We start from the raw sequence: 26,550 nt of genomic DNA, 5'->3' as shown, positions 1-26,550 counted from the left end.
GAATCAACACATCTTGAGGGATTCTTCTTTGCAAAGAAAAAAAAAAGTTTGGACTTTCCCAGATACAGCGAATGTTTTGTATGGCGATACCGCTCTAATTTATTCATTTTAAAACCCTCATTACTGGGCATTTCCCTACATATTACACAGTCAAGCATCTAAAAACTCGTCCTTGCACTTTAGTTTAGACATCATAGGATCAACAATGATAGATCACAAACAACAGACATAAAAATTATGTATGAATGTGGACAGAAGATCAGGTTAGGGAGAAGACAGAGAGAAAACCTCCCAGCTGAACAGACAAGTGCAGCAAAAAGAAGCTCATTTACATATTTACATATTGTAACATTGTTATGAATTTTATTCTGCCAATTGGTGACCCAATAAAAATGGGCCGGCGACCCATTTGGGTACTGACCCTGAGTTTGGGCCAACATGGGCCAACTCTTTTCTTCAAGGGACTTCTTTATGTCTTCAAATTTCTTCAGCAGCAACATCACAGCCATGATGTAATGATACTGAACACAAGGTGTCACTGCAGTGCAGCATAAGACTTTTTCAACTATCTCTAGAAGTCTTCAGCTAATAGGCTGCTACTGAACCTACTGAAGTCAAGAGAAAGAGAAGAGAGAGATTTAAGTAGGAGCCAGAAACAAAAGTCAACGCAGCTGTGTGTATTTGTGAAAGCCAAAAATGTGCCAGATCAAATAAGTGTAGTCCCAAGCAGGCAATAAACAGTGTGTAAAAAAGGGCACGTATTCGCTCATTTAATAAAGGAACACAATCAAGATAAAAGTGAGACTGTTGACATAGGCTGTGTAAAAATGGGTATCTGTATTTGAGTCACGCATGTGGCAAAAACATAAAAAACATATACAGTACCTGGCAAGTGGTAACTCATAGAAAATCTTACAAGGGCAAAACGCTGACAATTATGTACATTCTTTCAAGGTTTTACAATGCATACCAACATGTAAAATAACACTCCCACACTGAACATTTAGGAAAAGAATTGTGAACAAAATATGCATTGTGAGCAAACCCTGATATGTTTATATTAATGAATGTATCACTTCCACCATAATGTAAATATAATGCAATGTGTGGCCCAATCTGCTATATTGTCTCAGCATGTGCAATGTTCCTTGTAAAATCCATTCAAGAATATCTACAACTTGATATCATGCACATATGTTCTTCTGGAGACATTTTAATTCGACTTCTAAAGTCAGGAAGTGTGTGTATTCATGAAAGAGATTTGTAGCCAAGAGACATACTGTATTGTGGAGCTTTGTTATTTGTTATTGTTAGCTTTACATAAAAATTCCACTGTAAGATAGATGATAGTAACAGCTTCATAACTTTAAATACTTGATCCTCCACCACGTTTAGATGGCCCTTATTAGGACAGAGGAAGAAAATCCCCATTCTTCCCCCTGGCCACCCTCTCCCTCCCCTCCTGTTTCTGGGCATAGCTAATGTCCTAAAATGGTCTTATTGTTTTGCTCCTGTATGATTTATAAAATCCTGTGGTTTCTCGACTGAACTGTCAGTGACTTCATTTGTGCATTTCCTTCTTTAAAATAGTGGTTTGGACCGTGTCCCTCCGCCCAAATCACTCATGCATCCAAGACAATCGGTATTCAGAATAATGTTTCTGGGAATTTGCTTGTGGTCAAAATGAAACTGTGAGTATGAAGAAAAGAAACTACATTAGAAGCACTAACCCCTGAACATTTGATATGCTGTGGGTGGGTTACACACAAAAAACCCACATCCTTAATCTTTTGTCATCTTACCAAATTTCCTTTCATTAACACAAGTGAGACCTGAAGTCTATGTCTGTATAATCAGTAAAGATTTCAAGTATATAGCACAGCATGAAGTATGAAATTATGAGATAACCCTACAGTTGCTTTTTTCTGAGGGAAACAATAAAAAACACAACTGATCTTTGCATAAATTGTTTTCCTTAAAGCTGTGAAACATAAAAAAAATACTGTAGTTTAAAAGTTTTTGTTCCTTCCTTCTTAGCACATTAAGTAAAATATGAAGTATTTTTATCCTTGCTGAAGTCCAGTTATTTCGGTCTCTTTGACACTTCAGTCAGTGGCTCTGTCTCTCAATCAGTCCAGCAGACAAATTAGATGCTCTCATGCTGAACGTTTCACCCAGAGAGACTAATTACAAAGAAACTACAACCAATCAGATGGTCTCATACAGCAGCATCCCACTGAAGATGGTCAAGGGTTCAGAGGAGTAGGCCAGTTTGCCAGTGACGAGGTCGATGCAGACTGTGTCCCCTGCCTCCATAGGCAAGATGATGTTGAAGACACCAAGAGCTCCAGGGATGTGTTTGTCCTCCGCCATTGGCTTCTCCAGGGCTTCAGGCTGATATCCAGCCGAGTCTACTCGGGCCACACCTGTGTTGGACTTGGACAACACAGCCTCGATCTTCATGTTCTTATGGCCCGTAAGAATGCCGCTGAAGAAGTACTTTCCACTCACGGGAGCTGTGAAAAAACCTGGAGAATGGAAGCAGATAACAAGGAAGACTTAACGTTGTGTATCTGCTGTGTCATGAAGTGCTCAGACTTCCTTATCTCATGATGGACACCAGTTTGCTTGTATTCTTGTTTGATAAGTAACTTTAATTAACTTTGGAGATCAATTAAATAATACCTGGGGGGATTGCATTAAAAAGTCAAAGCGTGGAAATGACACATGGAAATGACACTATTACTGTGGAGTGGAATTTGGATTGTGGTGCTCATAACATAAAAATAGCCTGGTTCAGAATAAATAGGTCTGGTCTTGTGCCAACGGCTGTTTTCCCCAATTACAGAAACAATTGACCAATCACACCAAGAATGCTATCTCTTGCTACATTGCTAGCTAGCTACCTAGCTACAGTCATGAAATTAATAGTGATAGAAAAATGGCAACAAATGCAGATGCCATAGTTGTGCACGTTTTTGCAAGTCAATCACTATTAACACAGGGTAACACGAGCCTTACTGTCGAAGATCTTACTAAAGACTATTTCTATAGATGATGCTATCTGAAGTGAAAGCTGCTCAGAGTAAAGCCTATGGATTATCTAGAATAACTCTAGGACTCTATTTTTCAATACCGTCACAATCAAAATTCCATTTACCACTGAATTTATATATCTCATAACCTGAGCTAACAAACTCAAATCAGTCAGCATGACTAGATAACTCTAGGGATAAGTTATTTCTAGGGATGTAATTTATTTTGTAATTTGAGTGGACTGACCCTTTAAACTCACATAATAAATAGAAATGGTGTGACAATAGAGCCCTGATCTTGGCAGGCACGTGTTTAAATTCCAGCCGATCCAGGACTCACCTGTTTTGGCATCGTAGACGTTATTTTCATTGACCAAGACCTCGTTGAACACTATGGTTCCTGCGCTTCTCATCGGGCGAGTCAGTGCAGCAGAGAAAGAAAGGCGTGGCACGTGGGCATCAGACCCTGCAGGACCTGATTACGGAGGAGAGAGGGAGAGTAGGAGTTAGAATGAAATAAAGATCAGAGAGTATATGAGTGCTTTGATCTGCAGTTTAGTAAGAACAACACATACCCTGTTCACCTCTGAGACCTGAGAAGTAAGATGAAAGATAAAAACAGCGAGTTAATCATCCAACAATATCACTCTTGCTGTTTATTTTATACTCTTATCACAATATCCATGTGAATGATGTGAAGAATGAAAGATGCAAGACACATCTTGTAAATCAGTAAATGTTACTATATTAAACAAAGTGTAATTATATAACTAAGACAAAGTTTGTTGTCTTTACCTGGGGGTCCAGCTACTCCCTGCTTGCCCTCTCTGCCTGGGAGTCCCACCCTCCCTTGGGGTCCCTCAGGACCCTGAAGTCCACGCTCGCCTCTCTCTCCACGGGGGCCTGGCAGACCAGGTGGACCTGGAGGAGAAGAATATTTAATGAGACATCCAGCTGGGAAACACCCTTCTGTAAACCTTCTTTACTAGTAATAGTTTCTCTTAGGAGAATTCTAAAAACATGCAACGTAAGCCAAGAAAGCTAAGATATTTAACCTGGTGTTACTCAGGATGTGCCTTTCACCCTCATGTTTACTAAAACTCCTCTTCCAGACAGATTGCAGACTTTTTAGGCTCTTTCAATGAATGCCTCTCACGATGACAGCCTGGATTCTTTCTTTGGTCTATTTATCCCTCACACTGACCTTGCCTCCCTTCCACTGCTATCTCTTGTCTGCAAGTCAAATCCCATGCCCTCTGTCCTCTGCAACTCACCCGTGAAGTCCTGCTCTACGAAGCTGTGGAACTCCTTGACCAACTCCACCACTGAGGAGTTCAGTCTGTGTATGTTGGAGTGGACGTTCTCCAGATGGACTTTCTGAATTGTGTCTATAAGATCTCCTTGAGACGTTACCGTCACATTGAGTCCATTAACACAGCTCCACAGCCCCGACACATGTCGGTTCAGGCCCTCCTTGATCCTCTCCAGGCTCTCCGAAAAAGAGTCAAAGCGTCCGCACACACCCTCCAGCTTGGACAGTCTTCGGTCCAGGCCGTCGCTGGACCGCTGGCACTCGCCCACCTCCGTCACATAGTTGCTCCTTATTATTTGGATCTCTTTACCCAGACTGCCAAATCGAATCTTGGAGTCATCAACGTGGTCCGTCAGCTCCTTCTGCAAATTGTCCATCTGGCAGAGAATGTAAATCCTTGTTAATGTGTGTATTTTGGATGAGTTTCTTTCAACCAAGTTCTACTATAAATATCCTTTTTTCCATCTTGGCTCTGATTAATTTTACTATGGTATCTTGATTTGTAATACACACACAAATACATAAGCATATCATCTAAGCAACGTCTGTCAAAAAGACAAATGTTTGTAATATGCTCAAGTATTTTCTTAACTATAATAACACTGTGCGAAAAACACTGTTACTAAGATGACCATTTGGCATGTTTGATTGACATAATGTTGTTTTTAAAGTCCATAAAGAAAAGTTATGTTTCAGAATGTACGGTTTAATATAACAACACATGGATCATCGGCGCAATTTCCATCATCATTATCATAATGGTAGCTTGATCTTTCCTGTTTAATTCTGAGGGGCAAGTTTAATGTAATATAGTACAGTGCTTCCCAACCTGGGGCTCAGGACCCCCAAAGAGGTTGCAAGATAAATCTAAGGGGTCATGAGATATTCAGCAGAGAAAAAGGTTGAAAATCACAGTATGCTACACAAGCCGTAGCCACACTAGCATCATGGCTCTATGCATTGCAGTCCTTCGGTCCACCACTTTGGTAGATTTATATTGAGCCCTTCATTAAATCCAAGGAGAGTAGTTTAGTTGTTTACTTACCTAAACTGAGATTTTGAACACAATATCTTAATGTCTCAAAGAGCTGCTAGAGGGGGGAGTTTATATTCTACCAGGAAAAGACTGATTCTATTTTTTCTGACAACAATCTTATTCCTGGCAGCATGGAGACGGCTTTGAAACAGTACCTTCATATTGGGAAATGTAACGGGTCTTTAATGTTCCAATAATTTTGAAGGTAATTTCTTGGAAAGAACTATGCAATCTGGTAAAAATTTTAAGAAAATTGAGATTATGTTCTGAGATAGTTATTAGAGTTTAGTTAGTTGCAACTCATACAGCAGGCAAATGCAATATTACAATGGTCATGGTTAGATATTGCTTCAATTTACAAAGCTCCAACATAATACACAAAGTGTCATAGCAATAGCAGCGTTAGTGACAGTCATATTATCTTCATCATTACCACATTGTCATACCTCAGAGATGATGTTGTCCTTGGTGTTGGTCAGATCAGTCAATGTGTTCCCATGCGTCTGTACAGTCCTTCCCAGGCCCTTCAGAGTGTTATTGATGGAGTTAAACGTGACCATGACCCCGGCAAGCTCTCCTTGGATGGACTTTAGATCCCCTCCTAATCTATCCCTATGGCCACTATGACTGTCCAGGCGTTTCTTCAGATCATTTATGTTGATTTTACACTGCCCAGTACACTCCTCCACTTCCTCTTTGAGTCGTCCCACCTCCTCCTGAAGATTGGAGCACACCTGAGAGCAGACAGATTCTCCTGAGTTCACCTTTCTCCACAGATCTGTTAGCTCTGCCTCACACTTGCTGAGGCCGTTCTTGGTGGTGTTGGTGAGCAAGCGGAAGTCCTCCTCTATCCTGCTGCAAATAGAACAGTCCTCAAATACACGGCCCAACGTTTCAACCTCTGTCACAATCCGGTTGAAATGCTCGCCGTTCTCCCCCGTCACATCTGTTATCTTTTTGACCTTGTCTGCTAAGTTGATCACTGTGTCAAACAGCGAGTCCCCTGTCACAGACAAATCATTTAACCTGGTGTTAAACTTCTGGATCTCGTCTTGGTTGGCCACAACTCTCCACTCTAAGGTTTTCACAGTGTCATCAGTCTTACGGCCTTTTCCGTTAGGCCCACAGGACTCATTACACATTTTTGTAGTCAATGTTAGCCTTCTGTCCAGGAAGGTTGTAATGTTCTCCACCTGACTTAAACGCCGACTGTGGTCAGTGACTGTATCTCCTAAAACAGCCACATCCAGCTCTATCTTGCCGATCTTATAGCTATGGTCATCCAGACTACTGAGGACCATGTTGCGCAGCTGTGTGATGTCTCTTTGGACGTTGTCCTTCATGTTGTTCCCGGTGTTGGTACACCTCTGCTCTGCCTTCCTCACTGTGTTATTCAGCCTCTTCTCCAAGTCTCTCAGTCTGCCATTCAACCTGTCCTCTGTCACTCTTCCCTTTGCTCCACCTGTCCCAGCAAGCTCTTTATCCAGCTGCCCTTTAATAGTGTCACACTTGTTAGCTGTGGAGATGATACGGACCTCTAGATCAGACAACCTCTCCCCCAGCTCAGTGACTGTGTTGCAGCAGGCCTGGGAGCGCACGGTTTCACTGTGGGAGATGTCCAAGCTCTGCCTCAGGTGCTGGTCCATGGAGCTGATCAGCTTCTCCAGGGCTTGGATCCGTTCCCGGTCCTCTTGCTGCTGGCGCCTCAGGTCCTCCACACCAGCCTTAAATAAACAGGCATTACAAGAAGTGTGATTATATTTTCTTAAAGTATAGCTTGCATTAATTATATATTCATTTTTCTGCATCCCAAATTATTTAATTTGAATTTCATTTGTATCTTGCCCTCTTTCAAGTGGAGTAAGGTGCATAGCCCTAGAATAGCACACATGGATGGATTACTGAACGCTTTGGCCCAAGGAGTCACAGGGCCCCAAGGCCAGACCTCTGTTTTACATTACTGGTTTTAACAAATCTCGTTTACGTCAAGTAAAAAAGCTCAGTCAAATGTAATAATCATGTGTTTTTACTTCTGATCCCTGACAATAGTCCAAGAGAAATATTTATCTTTATTATACTTTTCCTGTATAATACAGCTGCATGGTGTATACTGAGGCTAGAGTTTGGGTTCGGGAGGCAGAAACCATCTCCACATTTAAGAGTAGGGTTAAGACTTTCCTCTTTGATAAAGCTTATACTTAGTGCTGGCTCAGGTGAGTCCTAAACTGTCCCTTAGTTATGTTGTTATAGGCCTAGACTGCCACGGGTCTTCCCATGATGCACTGTTTAATGCTTTGTCGTCTTTCTCCTCTCTCCTGTCGCTTTTTGCAGGTTACTGGCTCTGGATCTGTTGTTGCGGGCCAATTGCCGCACCCATGTTCCTGCTCGCCACCCTTTGCTACAATTATTATTATTAGTCCTAGTCCTAATAGTTATTAATTTTCTGTCTGTACCACTAGCACCTTTACTGTTTTTGTATTTCTGCATGGATATTGTGTTGGGCTGCTTCTCTCTCACTCCCTCTCCCCCTGCTTAAGCATAATGTACAAAGTATTACAGAAAAGCATCAAAGGAAATCCTCTGATGCAGGTTCTCTTTTCTAAAAGCATATTTAACCAGATTTCAAGGTTCTGGTCAGGTTTCTACCTGCTAAAAGGGAGTTATTCCTTGCCTGGGTCGCACAGTACTTGCTTATGGTGGGAAGTGTTGGGCCTCTGTTAATAATATTACAAAGAGTATGGTCTAGACCTGCTCTATATGAAACGTGCAGTTAGATGACTTTTTTTTATAAATTGCCGCTATATAAATAAAACTGAGAGTAAGCCCCAAAAATGTAAGTAAAGTAAAGTAAAGTAAAATCAAATCAAATCGAATAAAAAGCAAATAGGATTTAAGAAATGGGAATTTGTTTGCATTAAATATGCTTTAAGAAAACAGAACCTGGACCACAGATTTTCCTTTGATGCTTTTCTTTAATACTTTGCATATAATGCTTAAGTATTGTGTATAATATGTGTTTAGAGTAGTGTCAGTGTGGATCTGATATGACAGGACGTTTTGAATAGCGTGTATATAGCATCTCTTCATCTCCTATAAGAATAATGATGTGCAGGTGTAGTTTTCAGCCAAAAACCGCAACAGAATTAAAAAAGATCCATAGCAACTTAGAGCAACAGGGGGTGGGGGTATTGTGGTAGGTAGGAGTGGGGGGTCTTTTATGTGTCTGTGCCCAGGGGACCATGACTGCGCTTGAACATATGGCAAATAAAAACTCAATTTATACAAACAATGTTTGTTTTATGTTAAATCCAAACCCTCAAATTATTTCAAACGGCTGGATTTTTCCCTCCTTGTGCTCCTTCCATTTTGCATTCTTCCTTTCTTTTACTGCTCGATTACTCATTTTGTGGGCAGTATTGTTTATTTGTTTTATTTTTCACCCTGCATATAGCTAAAATGTTTTACCGCTTAAACACATATCAATTATAGGAGCCTACAGGGAACAAAGTAAAAACATGAAAATGTTACAGCTACACAGACTACAATAAGGGCGACATCTAAAATGGTACAACAAAGTATAGGCTATAGTTATATTTGTGTCTGAGAGTATCCAAGATCTGATTTTTACATATTGATCTTCACCTGGCAGGCAGAGCAGGACAAAGACACACTTTCCTCCAGCTCCGTCAGTATCTTCTCCTTCAGAGTGTTCAGCTGCTTTTCCCCAGGTCCCCCTTCATCCACTTCATTGCTACCTCCCTTCTTCGGGTGGTTGTTGTTGTTGTTGAGCAGGATCTGGTCATGGACCGGAGCAAGCAAGTTGTAAGTAAAATAGTTTCGTCTTTCATTTAAATTCTAAATGTAAAAACAAAAATAAGAGAGATCCACACAATTTACCTGTGTCCTGTTGTAGAGATGGTCCAGCTTGGTCTGGATGGTGTTGATGGTTTCCTTCATGTGTGGTTGAGCTGAATCAGCAGGGACAATGGCCCCATTCAGGCCAGGCCTACACAGAAGAAGATTTCTTCAAGTTCTGAACATTTGTCGCAAAAAGATGCATTATAGTAACTAATATGTTAAATCATAGTGGAGGATAATAGAGGAATTGTCTTCATTTTCAATTGGCTTCATTTTAAAATGAAAAAAGTGGAGTGTGGAGAAGATGGGAGGATGCAAAAGATTTAGTCTAACTTTAGCTAAAGGACACATCTTGTGTATTTATGTAGCATCCTATTATGTTCTTGCTGAGGATGAACTATTTATAACTTCCCACCCTAATTACAAATCTCTGTATATACAGTATGTTAATAAACAAGCGTTTCCTTTCTCAATAAACTGACTTGCCGAAATAAACTAAAGTAAACATGAATTTATCTACAGTGTACTATACATTCCCTGTACTGGATGACATCAGTACAGCAAAACTAGCAAATCTGAGTGTCCTGAATGTAAACAGGATTTTGGTGTCCAGGTGAATCCACTAATTAAAACATGTACATAATGTATTGAAAACAGCGTTCACGTACAGCCTCAGGTTTATGTCATGAATGGTGGTCTGCATGTTGTGGAGGTTTTTGGTCAGACCATGGATCGTTTCCTCCAGCTGTCTGATCTTCTCAGTGTCACCTGGAGATGAAGAAGATGAATAATAATAAAAAGATTTTATATATGTATTCATATTTTATATTGTAAAATACACACTCAACAAAGTATGGATGCTTGAAGGCTTTAGAGGTTGTACCAGAACAGGTTTACATGGTTTAATTTGCAAAAAACACCATATTTTTCTCATACTGCACATTGCTGCAGCTCCTCTTTTCACCCTCTGTTGAAGGCTTTGTTTTAGCTATGGAGTGAAACATCTTGTTGGGAGTTGCACATGCGCAGTTCCTAGTTAAGGACTTCTAACCAATCCGAAGCAGAGAAGGGCGGGTCAACGAAAAGACAGTAAACAGCTTCGATTCAGCTGTAGGCTACATGTTGCCGACCAGGTTGGCAATTTGGACTCGAGCAAGAGTTTCAGAGTGGTGAGTTATTAATCTGTTACAAATGTATCTTTGATCCGTAAAGTTTTAAATGAGCTCTGTCTCTACATCACAGTAACAACTTTATGTCCATTGACTGCCTGGAGGGTAGCTAGTGTTTGGAAGGGAGAGGAGAGGTGTGTGCTGCAGCTCAGTGTTTTTCCACCGGTGCTTTTGAGGGCGTGTCGGAGTAGCCGCTCAGCGAGCATTATGACACGTATTTTCATTGTGATGTCACAAGAAAGGGAAGTAAAGGGTCGACTACAAACGAACAGTTCAGAGCAGAGTTTTCTGTGGGAGATGGGAACTCCCTTTGGGCTGGACTTTGGGCCTTTTCATTTTGCAAACTAGTACATGCACAAAAAAGATATATAGCTCAATAAAGGAGAGGGTAAAAGACAAAAACCATAATACCACCTCTTTAAAAGCCCTGACTTCCTCATTTGGCTTCCTACAAGGAGAGATTATGGCCCACACCATCACAACATTTGAATGAATTAAGTGCATCCTGATAACATAAAACCATATTTTATGCTGATGCAATTTGCATTTCATAGAGCCTTCTTACCATCTCTACCTTCCCCTCTCTGACCGCCGCCTGTGTTGTAGCCTGTCTCTGTGACATGGGTTTGCCCTCCGTTGTCCTGAGTGTCAATGGTTACCTTTGGCCCATTGTGGCAGTCTTCCCCAGAGTAACCATGGCAACACTTCCACTCCATTTCGGTCACCATCTTGTAAGCCACCTTATACCTTGGCCTCCTGTATGTCCGGTAGCTGAAGATGAAACAGAAATTTCAGATATAAAACGTCATCTGGATATTTATTTGTTCTGACTTGGCAAGACCTGATTTTGTAGACTTAAACTATAAAACTTGACTTGAGATTAACACTTATGATATGGACTCTTGAATTAATTTTTGTTTTTGCCTAAATAAAGCCTCCCAGGTCTGCTTGCGAGGCTGATTCTTATGTTTGTGTCGTAAGACTCCAGACTTACTTTTCAGTATAAAATGTGGGTCCTTAAACCCTGTGTTGAATACCACAGCTGTACACTGCTGATATTAATATGCACTGAGACATTAGGGGTCTGGAAATAGCTGCAAATCATCTAGTGTTGATAGATGAGATTTAGCTTTGTAAACTTTAAATGTTATTTCTGTCCCATTTTCCAAAAGAAATGCCCTGCATTAAGCCAGTAAAAAAATTATGTTTTATTTGGATAGGTCTGTAGCTTTATCTTTGATGTGTCATTTAGCTCTGCGATTGAAGAGACTCCCTGTTACAGTAACAATGCAATAAATAGACCATAATGGGCCGGAAGTCTCACTAAAGATTTATGGCAGCGTCACAGGCGCATTAACAAGCCCTGATTGTGAAAGTTCAGCGCGTTGCTCTCTTTTATGCCAACCCACAAACATCACTGTAGGTATCGCGGAGCCTTTTCTGTGCCATAGAAAAGATTTCATCCTCCAGCTCCCTGAGCTGAGAGCGTGAGAAAAAGGGCTCCGATGCACTCTCAGAGGGAAAACAAAAACAGGGCTTGGAGAGATGGAGGGAGGAGTAGTCAGAGAAAGAGTAAGAAAGGAGGAGAGTCATAAAAAGAAAAACAGACTGAGTAAGAAGAAGAGATTGTTTTTACAGGGTAGGAGACTAGACTGTGGTGCCTGGAACTCCTGTTGGCTTCATTCTTAGCATAACCCAGGTTTAGGTCAAGGCCCCTGGCAGGCATGGGGATCAAGCAGCCAGGCCAGGGTCACACAACATGGTGAAAACTTCAAAAGAGGGAAAACATCAGGGGCGCTTGATTAATGTCGTCTTGAAAGCGTAACATCCACATTTGGAAAAATCCTTCATACTCATAAATCACATCTATAGCAAATTTGCTCCAACATTAGTAATATTGAATATCCCCAGATCAGATGTGCACCAGGTTTAGCACCAGTAATATGTGTCAGGTTGAGACCAGTGCTACTGGGATTGACCAGCCTTAGTGATGTAATGATGTACTTCTGGCTTCACAGAAGCCCAGCCACAACCAGACACCTTCCTGGCCAGACTCTCCTGAGAGAAAATGGACAGAATAAGAGTGAATTCATTATCCACGGACAGGAAACAGGGGGAGAAGACGGATGGATTGAGGATACAAACTTCTGTGGAACTGAGAACAGGAAGTTGGAGGAGCAAGACAGAATACAGATTAGATTCAAGCAACACAGAAGGAGAATCAGAGGAGATACAAAAGAAGAAAGTAAAAGATACTCACGCAACTCTAGGACATTGGCCCCAGGTACAGCGCTGATAGTCTGGTTTGATGTACGTCTCCACCCCATCCTCCATCACACAGCTAACAGTGCGTGTCACCACATAAGCACACCAGTTCCTACGAAATCACACACACAGGCAGGCAAAAGGAAATTACCAATGAATGACTGTGTGATGACCGGCAGTTAAGTGCTAGTTTAGAGTTAGGCGTTGACACAAACATAGCAGCCCTCTTACACACTCAGTATACACTGTGCTGCTGCTCTTTGTTTCCAGACAAAAAGAGGAAAGATTTTGAAAAATAATAATCACAAATGCAGTCACTTGTTGACTGAGATTAATATCTCAAACCGATTATTATTCTGTACAACATTCAAGAGAAATTGTCCACTGGTGCAAATGTCAGATCAGTTGAGGATAACTGCTTGATTTCAACAAAGGCCGCCATTGTATGCCTCCCCAACTCCACGCCAACCAACCCACACAAAGACACGCACACATGCACACATATCCTCGTACTGTTTATACTGCATATCCATGTGAAGAACTACCATTGGCTACATTCATTCCACAAACAATAAGATATTGAGAATAAAAGGTCTTGCCTCTCAGATGTGTATAATTTCATGTGAATCTTCAAAAAAAATTGAGATGTTTGACTGGAAGTGAAATTAAAAAGTGTCTAAAATTGGCTGCTGGAATAAAGGAATAGTTCCACATTTTGGGAATTATGCTGACTTGCTTTTCTTTTGAGAGTGAAACCAGAAGATTGATATCAATTTCAAGTCTGTCTGTTAAGGAACAGATTCACATTTTTTTACTGTAATAACACTCACTTGCCCATCCGCACAATTTAATAGCTGTGAAGCTAATAGCCTTCTTTACGTAAATTTGCCAGTTAAAAGATGACAGACAAAATCCACAGTTCTCACTCTGTCCAAAAACACATTTTAAAGATCAGCTCAAGCGGAAATGAGTTTTAAGCACTCAAAGTCTGCCAAATCAAGTACGTATCGTCCAAATTTACCGTCTGTAGAGGATGAAATTCCCTTTTTGTGTTTCCCCCAACAGTGCTAAGCTACAGTGGAGGGATAACGATGCAATAACAGCGACAGTTAAGAAGAAACCAGCCTGGCTCTGTTCAGAGGGAAAAAATACACCTACCAACACGTCTGGAGAAACACAGCTCTGAGATACTAAAGGCTTATTATTATGGCTAACTTGTGAACAAACAGGTAGTGTTACTTGTACATCCAGCACACAGAGAGCATTCCACTTCCACAGTCATGTTTCTGTGCATGTGACATACTAAAACATTATTCTTATTTTGCGGATAATGAGGACGGATGACAGTTGGCTCACATTACAGTCTATGAGCAGCTGGAAAACAAAAACATGGAGCTAAAAATAGCTGAGGTAGAGGTACTTGAGGTACTTGGCTAACTCTTTGTGTGCTTGGCACAAATTGCCCTTTTAACATTTCAATAAATCATTTGACTTAAAGGTAATATATATGGAGGTTTAACTGTTACTCTAATTCAGATTTAAAACAGGATTAATTGATTGTGCAAAGTTGATATAGCAAACGTGTTAGCAAATAGTTGCATTTTTACACATCCAACATACACAGAGCAACATTAGCATTTATTCAGAGTAGTGTTTCTGGCCACTTGGCAAATGTAAGCGGAATATTCACTCACATTTAAGTACCCTTTTCCCTCTCCAACAACGACTTCTCCAGCTATTTGCTAACCATATCTGTCACCCTTTGGTGCTGAACAGGTAGTGTTTTCACTGAAAAATAGCAACGGGTTCATCACTACGAGCAACTTTTTGTATTACATTTGGTTCATTGTAAAAATACTGACTATAGCATTTAAGCTTTAGGGTTAATTCAGGTTTAAACTTAATCCTATTTTTGACTCAAACTCAAATAATAATTCTAAATACCAAACAATAAAAAAATGTCCTCACAAACACATCTTAATACTCAATCTCAAAGGCACAGAATTACAAGAAACACAAACACTCCCACACACTCTCCCAGTCTCCATGTTACTCAATTTGGCCTTATCCCTCTGACCTCCCTTGACCCTCAGATATCTCTCTTGATAACAACTACAGAGAGATTTAAGGCACAGACGGCCTTCTATCATCATTTTCATATTACCCAGAATCCCCATCCACTGCTATTTCCCCTGTGGTTATTATGGCCAATTAGTGTCACTCTCAGATACATCTGAGCAGAACTATGAAGGGTTTACAGATAAAAGTTGGAGCGTACAAGGAGTCCCTTCATGCCCGAAAGTCAATCAGCAGTTTTCCTCTCTCAGTCTGTCTCCCTATGTCTCTTTCTGTCTGTCTTTGTGCCTGTCAGTCTTTTTCTCTTGCTCTACATGTCACCAGCTGTGTAACTCATTGTATTTTTTTAGGCTTTCCTTGTCTATATGAATCTCTTTCTTCCCATTTTGCTATTTTTCTGACTCTTGCTGTCTCCCTCAATTTGTCCCTTTCCGCCTGCGTCTCTCCCTGTCCATCTCTGTTTGTTATCTCCTTCTCATCCTTTCAATTTGTTTTTATCTCCTCCTCTGTGTGACTACACCTCTCTGCTGTTTCCCCACGATAGTGATCCTCCCCTTCATTCCAAAGCTTGTCTGACTGAAAGAAAGAGTTTATCATGTTTCTCCTCCTCACAACCTCCTGTTCCTGTTGCTACTGTACGTGGGAAAGTGCACAGCACTAATTAACTGCCAGACTCTACTGTAAAGGTTTTTCTCAAGAATCATGAGCAACATTTAAAGGGTTGGTTGACCTAAATTACACTTTCCACTCGTGGTGTTTATGGAGAGTTTTGGTTTTATAGTGTTAGTGATTTCTGTCGCCAATACAATGAAGGTGAATGGAATTTAGTTTGGATTGATTTGGTTTGGTCCTAACAGCAATGAATAATTTGACATGTTCATGTCACTGTCAATACAAAATGAAAAAATGACGACACTGTGGAAATATGCTGCTGATTTTTTAATTGTAATTTTTCAATACTGTGAGCACCACAAACAAAAGTCCATTTGCCTCCACTGCATTGGAGATGAGGCAGATATCTGTCAAAACTCTGTCAGTGTGGCTGATGGGCCCACATACTGGCTAATATTATCATGGTTTCGTATATGGCTGATAAGCAAGAAAGCAAGAAATGTCAGTACAGAAATGCCAAAGATGTTGGATGTTATATAGTGTCTCATTACATAGTTTGTCCACCAGAAAGCACTGTATAATTACAAATCCTGATTAAAAGTATTTATGTTATATATACAAAGAAGGTTAGAATCAAGGGCAACTGGACTTGGTTGAAGATACTAGAAGACGTTTCGTCTCTCATCCAAGAGACTTCTTCAGTTCTGAACGACTAGTAGGGAAACTCAGTTATAACTAGGTAAGTAGGTTTATTGTGACAATATAACAAGTTATAGAGTGAAATTGAGTTTAGTAACTCCCTTCTGCAACATAGCAGACAATATACATTAATACAGAATCAATTATTAAAAATGGTAAACAGAAATAAACTATCAATGCAGCAGCGCTGAGGATGAATTAGAGTTTAAGATCCTGATAGCTTGGGGGAAAAAGCTGCTCTGCAGTCTGGTGGTGCGCCAGCAGAAACTTCTATATCTCTTACAAGAAGGCAGCAGGGTGAACAGGCTGTGGCTGGGTGGGTCCTTTTGTATCCTTTGGGCTCTGCGTAGGCACCTCACCTCACCTCACCGATATCACTGATGCTCGGGAGATGGGTATCAATGATCTTCTCAGCAGTTTTAATCACCTGCAGCAGACCCCTCCGGTCCTGGGCCGTGCACATCCCATGCCAGTTAGTGATGTTTCCAGTCAGGATGCTTTCTATTGCTCCTCTGTAAAAGCCGACAAGAACTTGGCGTGGGAATTTGGCCTTCTTAAGTTTCCTCAAAAAATACGTTGTTTCTGAGCTTTCTGAGCTTTCTTCACCAGCGTGGAGATGTGAGACGACCATGTCAAGTTCTCTGTGATGCTGATTCCCAGGAACCTGAAATTGTTCACCTGCTCCACCTCAGCTTCACTGACAGGAGTGTGTGTCCTTCTTCCTGAAGTCAAGGATCAGCTCCTTGGTTTTGCTGACATTGAGCAGTAGGTTGTTCTCTGAGCACCACTCTGCAAGATTATGAATTTCCTCCCGATAATTTCCTCATCGTTCTTTGAAATCCGGTCGATGATGATGGTGTCGTCCGCAAACTTTACAACAGAGTTCTCTCCATGTCGGGGGATGCAGTCATGGGTGTACAGTGTGAACAGGAGGGGAACAGACTTTTTAGGTACAGGAACAAAGGTGGCTGTCTTGAAGCAGGTGGGAACCCTCTCCTGAGGCAGTGAGATGTTGAAAATGTCAGTAACAACATCAACTAGCTGACTGGCACAAGTTTTTAGTAAATGGCCAGGGATGTTATCAGGCCGAGCTGATTTACTCATATTCACTCTCAGCAGGATTCTCCTCACATCTGCTATGGAGGTGGAGTAGACTTTACAGCTGACTCCTTGTTGAGGAGATCAAAGCGAGCAATAAACGTGTATTTAACCTCTGTGGGGTCGTTTGCCCAGATCATCGATACCGCTGGTTTGTTAGTGCTCCTGGCTATTGTAACAACAGTCGCCATGGTCATTAGAGCCATCCGAGGCCAAGTCTGAACGACCATCATTGGTGTCTCCCCCTGAGGCTAAAAAATGACCCCACAGAGAGTTCACAGAACTGAAGACGTCTCTGAGGGACGAAACATCTTCTAGTATCTTCAAGCAAGTCCGGTTGTCCTTGATTCTAACCTTCTTTGGATAACTATGACCTGCATGACTGAGAACCTTCACAGACTTTGTGTTACATATTTATGTAAAAGAAATATCAATATCAGATTTTTTAAGTTGTCGATATTGATATCAGTATTACTCTCAAGAATCCAGTATTGGTCAGTCTATGCCACTTCAATATTTTGGTGAACTCAACTTTTAACATTAAAAAACAGTCAGGAGAAACTGTAAGAAGAAATTACAGCTTCACCTTGATCTGACCAGAAAAATCAGCCAAAAACATTAATTTTCTTACACTTTAGTCAATTCAAGTGCATATGCATAATCATGTCATTCAAAAAAGGTTCTAAATTAGCATCATACTAAAACAACTGATGACAAACAACAAATGTAAAGACAAAAAGTACTTTCACTGATGCTATACTTCTTGCCTGCTGCTTGATACACGCTGCAGAGCAGCTGTAGACCAATAATGTGTGTGGTGGTTGCTTTTTGCGAAAAAAGACGTGTATGAATCCCAGCTTTATGATCAAACACAGGAGTATAGATTACAGAGACATAGCTTGGGCCTCCTCTACGCACTGAATTGTATTACGTATCACTTTGCTATTCTGTGGTTTGTGACATTGTATTTAATGTGTCTATCAGAGCGCAGAGCACTGGTGGTTTAGAGCAAAACTGCCACCATTGCATCTGAAATCAGCCAGTGTCAGGGCTTCCAAACACAGCTGTCTCTTCTCCCATGTATTTCCAGACTCTTGCAGTTTGTCAGAGTGATCCTTAATGCATTATGCCGTGTGAGGGTTCGCTGGGTTATCTTGTTCTGTGGTTTGTTATACTGTACTGTGTATGTTGGAATCTAACAACTCCATCAGGAGTTGGATCAATAAATGAGCATGTACGATAAGGTGATAAATCACATCATAAATCTTTCCCTCAGTTCCACTGTGTTGTTTTTTGTCACTGATTTAGTGGGCCAGCTCTGCCAATCTATTATCCTGAGTTACTGACTCTCAGGGTCACAGACACTGCAGATAAAGCATAAAGTTGGCAACATTCACACCCTATCTTCTCTGATGGAGAACAGGCGCTGTGTCTCATATAAATAAACTTAACCATCTCTCTTTTTTCACTACTGAGCAGACACAGATGTGGCTGCATACACGAACATATACGTACAGACATATGCAGACTCACAACTCCCTCCATCTCTGCAGCTTCCAAACACCCACACTTACTGTACATATCACCCTCCCTGCCAGTAAATTTTCCATCTTCCCATCATGGGCCTCTCCAGTGAAATACATAACAGGAGCCTTTATATTTGTAAGAGTATGACTAAGAGTTAGTGCAACACTGAGTGTGTGCTTGTGCCTGGGTGTATGCCCTTCAAAAAGAGAGTACAGTGAATTTGCTCAACCTTGCATGTGTGCCTGTGTGCACGTTTTCTGTTGCATGGGTGACACCTTCAAAACAACATGTCAGCTGCAAACCCCTTGCCCTTTCCTTCTCTCTCTAGCCGGCGTGAAGTTAAGCATTCCAAACAGTAATCCAATAAACTCAAATTAATCCAAATGGCCACAGAGAAATAGCTCAGATGAAAGTCCACTAACTGGACTTGGCATCTTTTCCAAGTGTAAAACACAATTACAAACACACACACACACTGAGAGACACACTGAGAGACAACCAGACAAGGACACTCATACAGGCATTAAGACATGCAGATACACACGTAGACACAAAAATAATATTAACATGTGTCAAACCTGCTTAATTTTCCACTTTACCACACTTAAATATAAAACCATATGCCTGTATAAACTGATGCCTATTAAACATGAACATTACCGTTTTAGAGAATTGAGAGGGTGGGGGTGTGTGCTTGGTCTCCCTTCAGTGGCATATTCAGCAGCTAATCTCCCTGTTTCTGTTACAATATCAGCACCACAGGAAAACACTGCACATAAACAGTCCAGTTCCTGGACATATTCTTGAATGTTTACAACTACAATATGTGGAACATGTATCAGATAAAGACAGAAATGTAAAACTAAAGTACAGTTCTTCAAATTTAAACTTGCAAGTTATTTTCAAAACCCAAGACCTACTAGTGGACCGGCCATTACAGACTCATGCTGAGCAGCCAAACATTGTTAAACCTGCTGAACTTTTTCTTCTTCTTCTTCTGCTTCTTCTAGTGGAGATCCCAGAGTTTTGAAAGATTCAAAACATCAAACTGAATTTTGCAGTATTGGGCCCCACTATCTTATGCTTCCCTTAGAAAGACTTATGGAAGCAGTTGTGTGCTGCTCCCTATCCAAGGAGGGAAAGCTAACCATGGGTGGATTGGCAAACCAACCGGTTAGCTCTGACCTTTCATGCTTTCTCTCTGGTAAAACCAAATAATTAATATAAATTAAAGTGTCTTCTAACACCATGTTTCCGTTTTACAAGTGGAAAGACTTCAAAGAAAAGGTCTAAGCGGTTGACTTGGCAAATTCACATCTGGTTAATACGATAAAGTCTAGCTGGGGCTGTGGTAATGTCTATTAAATTATTTACAAGGTGATTCAGAAATACTTCACTTGAATGCTGCAGTCATTAAATTAAGTATTGAATCAACCTCTCTAAAACAACAAAGTTAAAACATTATAATTAGACGGTGTTAGCTTCAGATAGGTGTACATTATAAACAGTATTTATGATACTGTAATACAAATGTATACATTATCACTGTGTCTGACCTAAATCTATTGTATGTATCTTTGAGGCCTAACAAGTGTGCTGAAAGAATTTCCTACCTTGTGAAACATTTGAAAAGCCTAGCCTAGCAAACAAACCCCCACAGTGTACCTTCAGACCTGCATTAACTTTTTTTTTTTTTTTTGAGTCACCAAAAGCTAATTGTTTCTTGTATATAGTGATGTTCAATTGTTTGACTATAGCTACACTGAAAAGAGTGAGCCGAAACTCCATACCATCAAGTAATAAAAAGTTGGCACACAAAGTGGGATTAACATCCTCGACCAGGAGCTGTCGGGTTTCACACATTTGATAAAGCATACCCAGACAGATTCACTAACAAGCACAGGAAACAAGCCTAAACACACTTACATGCTTGTTAATTAATACAAACGCACTTTGTCGTCCTCCTACTGACACATACATATAAACAACGTTTTCATTACTTCTCTGACAGGAACCCAACAATGAAACCTCCATTGTACACGTCTTGTTTTATTTACTGAGCCATAAATCAGCATGTGTGGCACTCTTGCACCTGTCTGAGCATCACTTTATTTCCCAATAAATTTCACCTCCTTATAAAACAGCAGACAGACACTTCAACCCAAGCAGGAAGTTGTGGTCTCACATCTCACCCCACACATACCAGGTTCATTTTATTCAACAGCATCTCTGCATGAGCCCTACAGCAAACAAATGTGGGTAAAACTGGAATAGTCATTTACAAAAGTGACATAGAGAGTGAGTGGGAGCATGAAGGAATGAAAGAAAAAAAGGGGGGGGATCTTAGGTTTAATACATAGACAAAGAAATAACTTGGCGGTGCCTATTGTTGAGGGATCTTTCATTTAGCTTCAAGGGAAGGCTTCGACAGCATCCTGAATGAGTGGATAAAAAGGGGTGTGTCTCAGTGTTTGAACTGTGACCCAAAGGTCAAGCACCCCTCCAATGTCCTTGTAAAGGTACACCCCTGTACACACACCGAAAAGCACACAGACTGTCACAGACAACAGCATACACACTAGAGAGCACTCACTCATGCTTGAGTGATCGCACGCCGACAGACAAAGGCAGACACACACATTCTTCCAGTCTCTCTTAAAATGCAGTTTTAGTCGCACCCGCACCATTTTCCCTTTGGACTCGTTCCAGCATCAAGGGACACTGTGACTGTGTAAACTTCTCTCTGATTGTTTAGCCTGGCGGTCATGATGATATACAGACAATGTCCACGACACTGCCACTTGCTTTAGCATTTTTGCTCAAGTGCGTCAGTGTTCGGCGGTCTGCAGGGGGTTTAAGAGGCTCACTTTAATTTTAACCATTTATGGAGGCATATGCATTTGAAACACAAGTCTCTTTAAAGCCTTAAAATTGCAGTTGCCCAAAATAGTCCAGACTATTTATGCAGGTAAAACTTTATTAGCTGCTCTGAAGTACAAACCAGTAAGGTCAGTAATTAGATCTCTTAAATGTTGCTCTATTTATATTTTAAGTTGAGAGGAGGCTTATTGTTCCAATTGTCCGTGCCTGCTGGGATAGGATGAATTTGGCAGGGATCCGAATCTCTATAGCATTCTATATGTTTATCTAAACTGTGTAAATAAGACGATCTCAAACTAAATTAATGCTGAGAACTATAGTAACTCGGTGACAATGGCTGTGACTGGAAAGAATCCCTTTTCCCACATTTGTATTACCATAAATAATGAGATTTCTTTACTGCCCTAATTAGCTGAAAGCAGAAAATCACACAGATGAAGTGAATTTGGATACTTTCCAAGGTCTGGTCAAGAAGAGGACAATCCTGTTACAGTCTAATTGCCTGGCGCATTTTGGTACGCTATCACAATTCGTTGTGACCATGTTACAGTGCATTGTGGGAAAATGCTGTATAATGCTCTCAAAGCTTCAGCTCAAGATTCCAGTGCTTAGAAACTATGACTATGAGCCTACAGCCATGCTAGCAGCTCATGAGGCTGTACTTACTTGAGTTAAATGCAAACATCAGCATGCTAACATACTCTCAATGACAATTCTAACATGGAGATATTTAGCAGTTATGATGTCTACGGTGACCAAACGTTTTTTTTAAAGGCGCGGCTGTGGCTCAGGAGGTAGAGTGGGTTGGCCGTTAATCGGAAGGTCGGCAGTTCAATCCCTGGCTCCCCCTGGTTGCGTGTCGAAGTGTCCTTGGGCAAGATACTGAACCCCGATTTGGCTGTGGCCCTGGTGGCTGTTCCGCCAGTGTATGAATGAGTGTGACTGTTAGTTTCCGTTTGAGCACTTAGGCTCAGTGTATGAATGTGTGGAATGACTGGTGAATGCAGATGTAGTGTAAAAGCGCTTTGAGTGGTTGAAAAGACTAGAAAGGCGCTATACAAGTACAGAGCATTTACATTTAACCTAAATCCAAAATCTGGAACACCAGTAACTCAATAAGATAGATATTGTTATAAGATAGCATTGGACTGTGTGGAGCAGCCCAATGAAAATGTAAAGACAAAAGTGGGAATAAGTATGATTAATGTGTGTGTGTGTGTGTGAGAGGGACAGAGAGAGAGAGAGACAGAGAGATGCTCTGTATCTACTCCTTGCTCCCCTCCAGTGGTGATTTTATTAAACTGTACATGAACCTAAACAGATCAGCGGTCCACCTGCGTCCACCTCCAAACACATGGATGACGTGTAGCTCTGACATCTTGGCAGGAGATGTGTCAGACATCACTGGGTACTCCTGCGCTGCCCAAGACGTCTTCAGTTCATTCAGCAGCCTTTACCACTTATGGAATACTTCACACATCTGTCAAAACAGATCACTTGAGTTCAAACGGATGTCATAGGGGCAAACCGCATTGCCACGGGCCAGCACATTCTTCTCCCTGATGAGTCACTTTGTGTGTGTGTGGTTTGTATGTGTATGTATGTCACAGGCCAGCCATGAGGACTCATTTAAAGCCCACTGGTTTCAGCAGGGGGAAGGCATTTAAGGACCCTGGCCCCCTTTTCTCTTCACTTATCGGTCTTTTCTCTTGTTGTCTTGCTCCTCCCCACCTCCCTCTTTCATCCTCTCTTGTCGCGCCTGCTCAGGTTCTCTCTCTTCTCTCCAGTTCCTTCGTTTCTTTTGCCAGCTCTCCCCATCTTTGTTCTTGTTATTTTCACCTATCCTCCTCTTCTTATCCCTCCACTCCATCAATTTTCATCAGTTTTCTCCATCTTTTGCCTATTATCCTCCTCTTTATATGCCTCCCACTTTCTCTCATTCAGCCAACAGTTCAGCTTCATCATACACCAAAGAAACCAGCCATCCACATCTCATGACTCAGGCAGCCACAGCAGCAGAACCCTGCGCTCTGGTGTGGAGAAAAACCTGATAGCAGCTCACACTGCAGGAGCTCAACTCCCAGAAGCCAGGCTTGCCTTGCATACACACAGACACACATGCTAAGTACAAACATATGCTAGAATGCAGGCAGAACACATATCACATGTGAGAGATTCTGTCATTCATTCACTCAGACATTCTGTTGTGACCCCTTTTCTTCACACACACGTCTTCCTCATTCATTCATTTACAAGCACACACACACACACACACACACTGAACACACACACAAGTCTGTCCATTGCGGTGAGGGGGGGGGGTCGTTCACACAGAGGGGCCCTCAGGCAGAAGCTCAATTACATGCTAATAACACACTATGGGGCAGCTACTGCACAATAAAAACATCCATGCGTTGGCTCACTGACAGTATTAACAGCTTTATGAGCAGGGGCTCCAACAGCCATCACTGATTTACGAGGGACTGTTAATCAATAGTCTTACTGTCCCATAAAATAGGGCAGGATGGTAGTTTGGGAATCCTAAATCTGAATCACTCATTTTAAAATTTAAAAAATCAGTTTTATGGATCCAAAGTTCAGTATTCCTGTAACTTGTTCCTCCCCATGGAGCCCATCCACCTTTACTTGTCTGGAAGACGCTGTCTGCCAAAATGATAAATTCCCCGCCAACAAGGCTGAAGCTCGGGGCGCTGATAGAAATTTTCACTTGGGGCCCTAAAACAGTAAATATCTATAATCCCTATAAGCCCTTACCAGCTCTGGGCCCCCTGAATCATTGCACCCCCCCCCCCCCCCCCCCCCCCCCCATTCAAGGGGTGCCCCTGCAGAGTAAAAAATCTAAGCACCAATAGATATTTGATATAAGATATTTGCTCTGAAAATGAGAATTTACACCATGCTCTTAAATGCAAGGGCTACTCAGAATATATTTTCACATTTTGGGCCCCGAAAGAGAAATTTATTAAGGAAGTTATCCTTATCCCATTCTGCCCCAGGGATTGTTGGTGTGGATTTTGTTAGGCCTATGTTAATTTAGTATCTAAACAGGATTTGTTGTTATTAAAGTTATTTTGAAACAGATTAGGGCTTCAACTGAAAATGATTTTCATTATCAATTAATGTAGCCAATTATTCTTTTGATTAATCCATTGATTGTTTCAGTCCAATACATTAACATATTTAATTTCCAATTAGGCATATATAAAACTGAGAAAAGCAGCAAATCTTCGCGTTTGAGAAGTTGCAATTAAACGACTAATAAATTAATCATGCAATTGTTTCAGCCTTAAACTATTTCATGGTTAGGATTGACCCACAGAAAGCCCCTTCAGGAGCCCTGAAAGTCCCCGGATCTCACTCTGGGAACCACAGGACAGGAGCAACCAAGGGGACCTGTCAACATAAATCTTAATTAAAAATCATTTCCTAGAAGGTTTTGGACCAAAGCTCTTTTTCTGAACAAGCCACAGGTAATAAATAACACGTGTGATTCGGTTCATGTTGATCCTACCTGTGTCTGCTAGCTGCTCTCTGTCCCGTCTGAATACTGGACTCCGCATATCCAAGACCCCAACTAACCCGGGCCAACATGAAGGCAAGCAGGTAAAACACCGTCTCCATCCTCATGTCCAGTGTGGGTTAAACGAAATAAATGTCATTTAGTTCCGAAGTTAATCCTAGAAAACTACTTGCAGTCTTCAGTGACGCGCTGTCAGTAAACGAAGATGGAGAGCCATGACTTCACAGGATGAGGAACACCCACAAACCCCTCACAGACCAGTCAAGTGCATTTCAGATGGTAAACTGCGACTGAAGCGAGTGTGACTGCTGCTGCTGAGGAGCGGAGCAACAAGAAGAAAAGTTTCCTGTCAGAGTTCCAAGAGCAGTCATGCCCGCTCAGTCTCCCTCTCTCTCTCTCTCTCTCCCTCTCTCCCTCCCTCCCTCTACCCTCATGTAAGCATCTACCTTTTTTCCCTTTCAGTTCAACTCACTGCAGTCTCATTCAACTGAAACTTCTTCCTTGACATTGTAAAGTAATTTCGACCTTGCCAAAGTAATTTTACAACCAAAGACAAAAGAAACAAGGAAACCTACATTATGTTGCCGCTAGAGCAATGCATTTATGAGTTATATAGTTATTTTGGGGAACAATTCAGCTCTCATATATACTGTATTTTGGTATATTGTTATTATATTATTACATTATTAACAGTAGGCCTAAATGGCTTCACCTCTTCTTGTTTTCCCTCTGATTTTAATGTTAGGATGCAATTGTGGTCTCCAGAATTTTAATATTAATTAATGTGGTGGTGATGGGGCAGTGGATAAGACACATGCATTTGATGTGAAAGACCCAGGTTCAATTCCCTCTGCGACACATCCACCAATGAGTCCCTGAGCAAGACATTTCAGTTGCTCCAGAGGCGTGCGACCTTTGACATATATAGCAATTGAAAGTCGCTTTGGATAAAAGCTAAATAAATGTAATGCAATCTATGTTCAAAGACATTTAGAGCAATATTTGCATACAAAACAGTCTCAACACATGCTGTTCTGAAGCTTTTGATTGGATCCTATTTTCCTTGGCAGATGGAGTTTGCCCACTTTTTGTATTTGTATTCAATTTTTCAGAGAATTTCAGGTACTTCTCTCCCATGTTAGCTGAAAGTGAGACTTGGCTTTGGTTAGCGGCAACTATGGCTACAATTGGCAATTACAGAATAAAGTCACACTGAATTTTCTTTGATTTCCAAACATTCTCGGTTTAAATGATTTAAAGACATTAATCTTAGGCAACTTCAATGACCTAAAGTGTTGTGTAATGGTAGTGAGGAGCCATAGTCAAGTCAAGTCTATGAACTGGCTCAGTCATTTCCAGAGCAATATCTGTCTAAAGCAGGCCAACATTATCAAACAAAAGCTACAGGTCATACCAGACTAAGTAACGCTATAGCGGCAAAA

The 26,550-nt window shown here is 41.1% G+C and overlaps 1 protein-coding gene across 1 annotated transcript; it reads right to left on the bottom strand.

Annotated features, from left to right (window-relative positions):
* Window positions 1-736: 736 nt before the first annotated feature.
* On the bottom strand, window positions 737-25,411 carry emilin1a (elastin microfibril interfacer 1a). The gene is made up of 12 exons (XM_046060874.1): window positions 25,100-25,411; window positions 12,671-12,787; window positions 10,976-11,181; window positions 9,910-10,009; window positions 9,281-9,389; window positions 9,026-9,178; window positions 5,830-7,107; window positions 4,310-4,724; window positions 3,831-3,956; window positions 3,611-3,628; window positions 3,376-3,510; window positions 737-2,528 (listed from the first exon to the last, which is right to left on the bottom strand). The coding sequence occupies exons 1-12, from the start codon at window positions 25,213-25,215 to the stop codon at window positions 2,209-2,211; spliced, it is 3,093 nt and encodes a 1,030-aa protein (XP_045916830.1). The 5' UTR covers window positions 25,216-25,411; the 3' UTR covers window positions 737-2,208.
* Between the last annotated feature and the right edge of the window lie 1,139 nt (window positions 25,412-26,550).

The sequence above is a fragment of the Micropterus dolomieu genome, linkage group LG10 (assembly GCF_021292245.1).
Source record: "Micropterus dolomieu isolate WLL.071019.BEF.003 ecotype Adirondacks linkage group LG10, ASM2129224v1, whole genome shotgun sequence".
NCBI classification, from domain to species: Eukaryota; Metazoa; Chordata; class Actinopteri; order Centrarchiformes; family Centrarchidae; genus Micropterus; species Micropterus dolomieu.
The sequence above is the reverse complement of the archived record's forward strand: the minus strand, read 5'-3'. Positions and strand labels throughout refer to the sequence as shown.

Coding starts and splice junctions, on each gene's coding strand:
- emilin1a (XM_046060874.1), bottom strand. CDS start 25,215: ATGAGGATGGAGACGGTGTTTTACCTGCTTGCCTTCATGTTGGCCCGG. Junction 9,179..9,280: donor ATCTCTACAACAGGACACAG/GTAAATTGTGTG, acceptor GTCCATGACCAG/ATCCTGCTCAACAACAACAA. Junction 4,725..5,829: donor AGGACAACATCATCTCTGAG/GTATGACAATGT, acceptor ATTCTCTGCCAG/ATGGACAATTTGCAGAAGGA.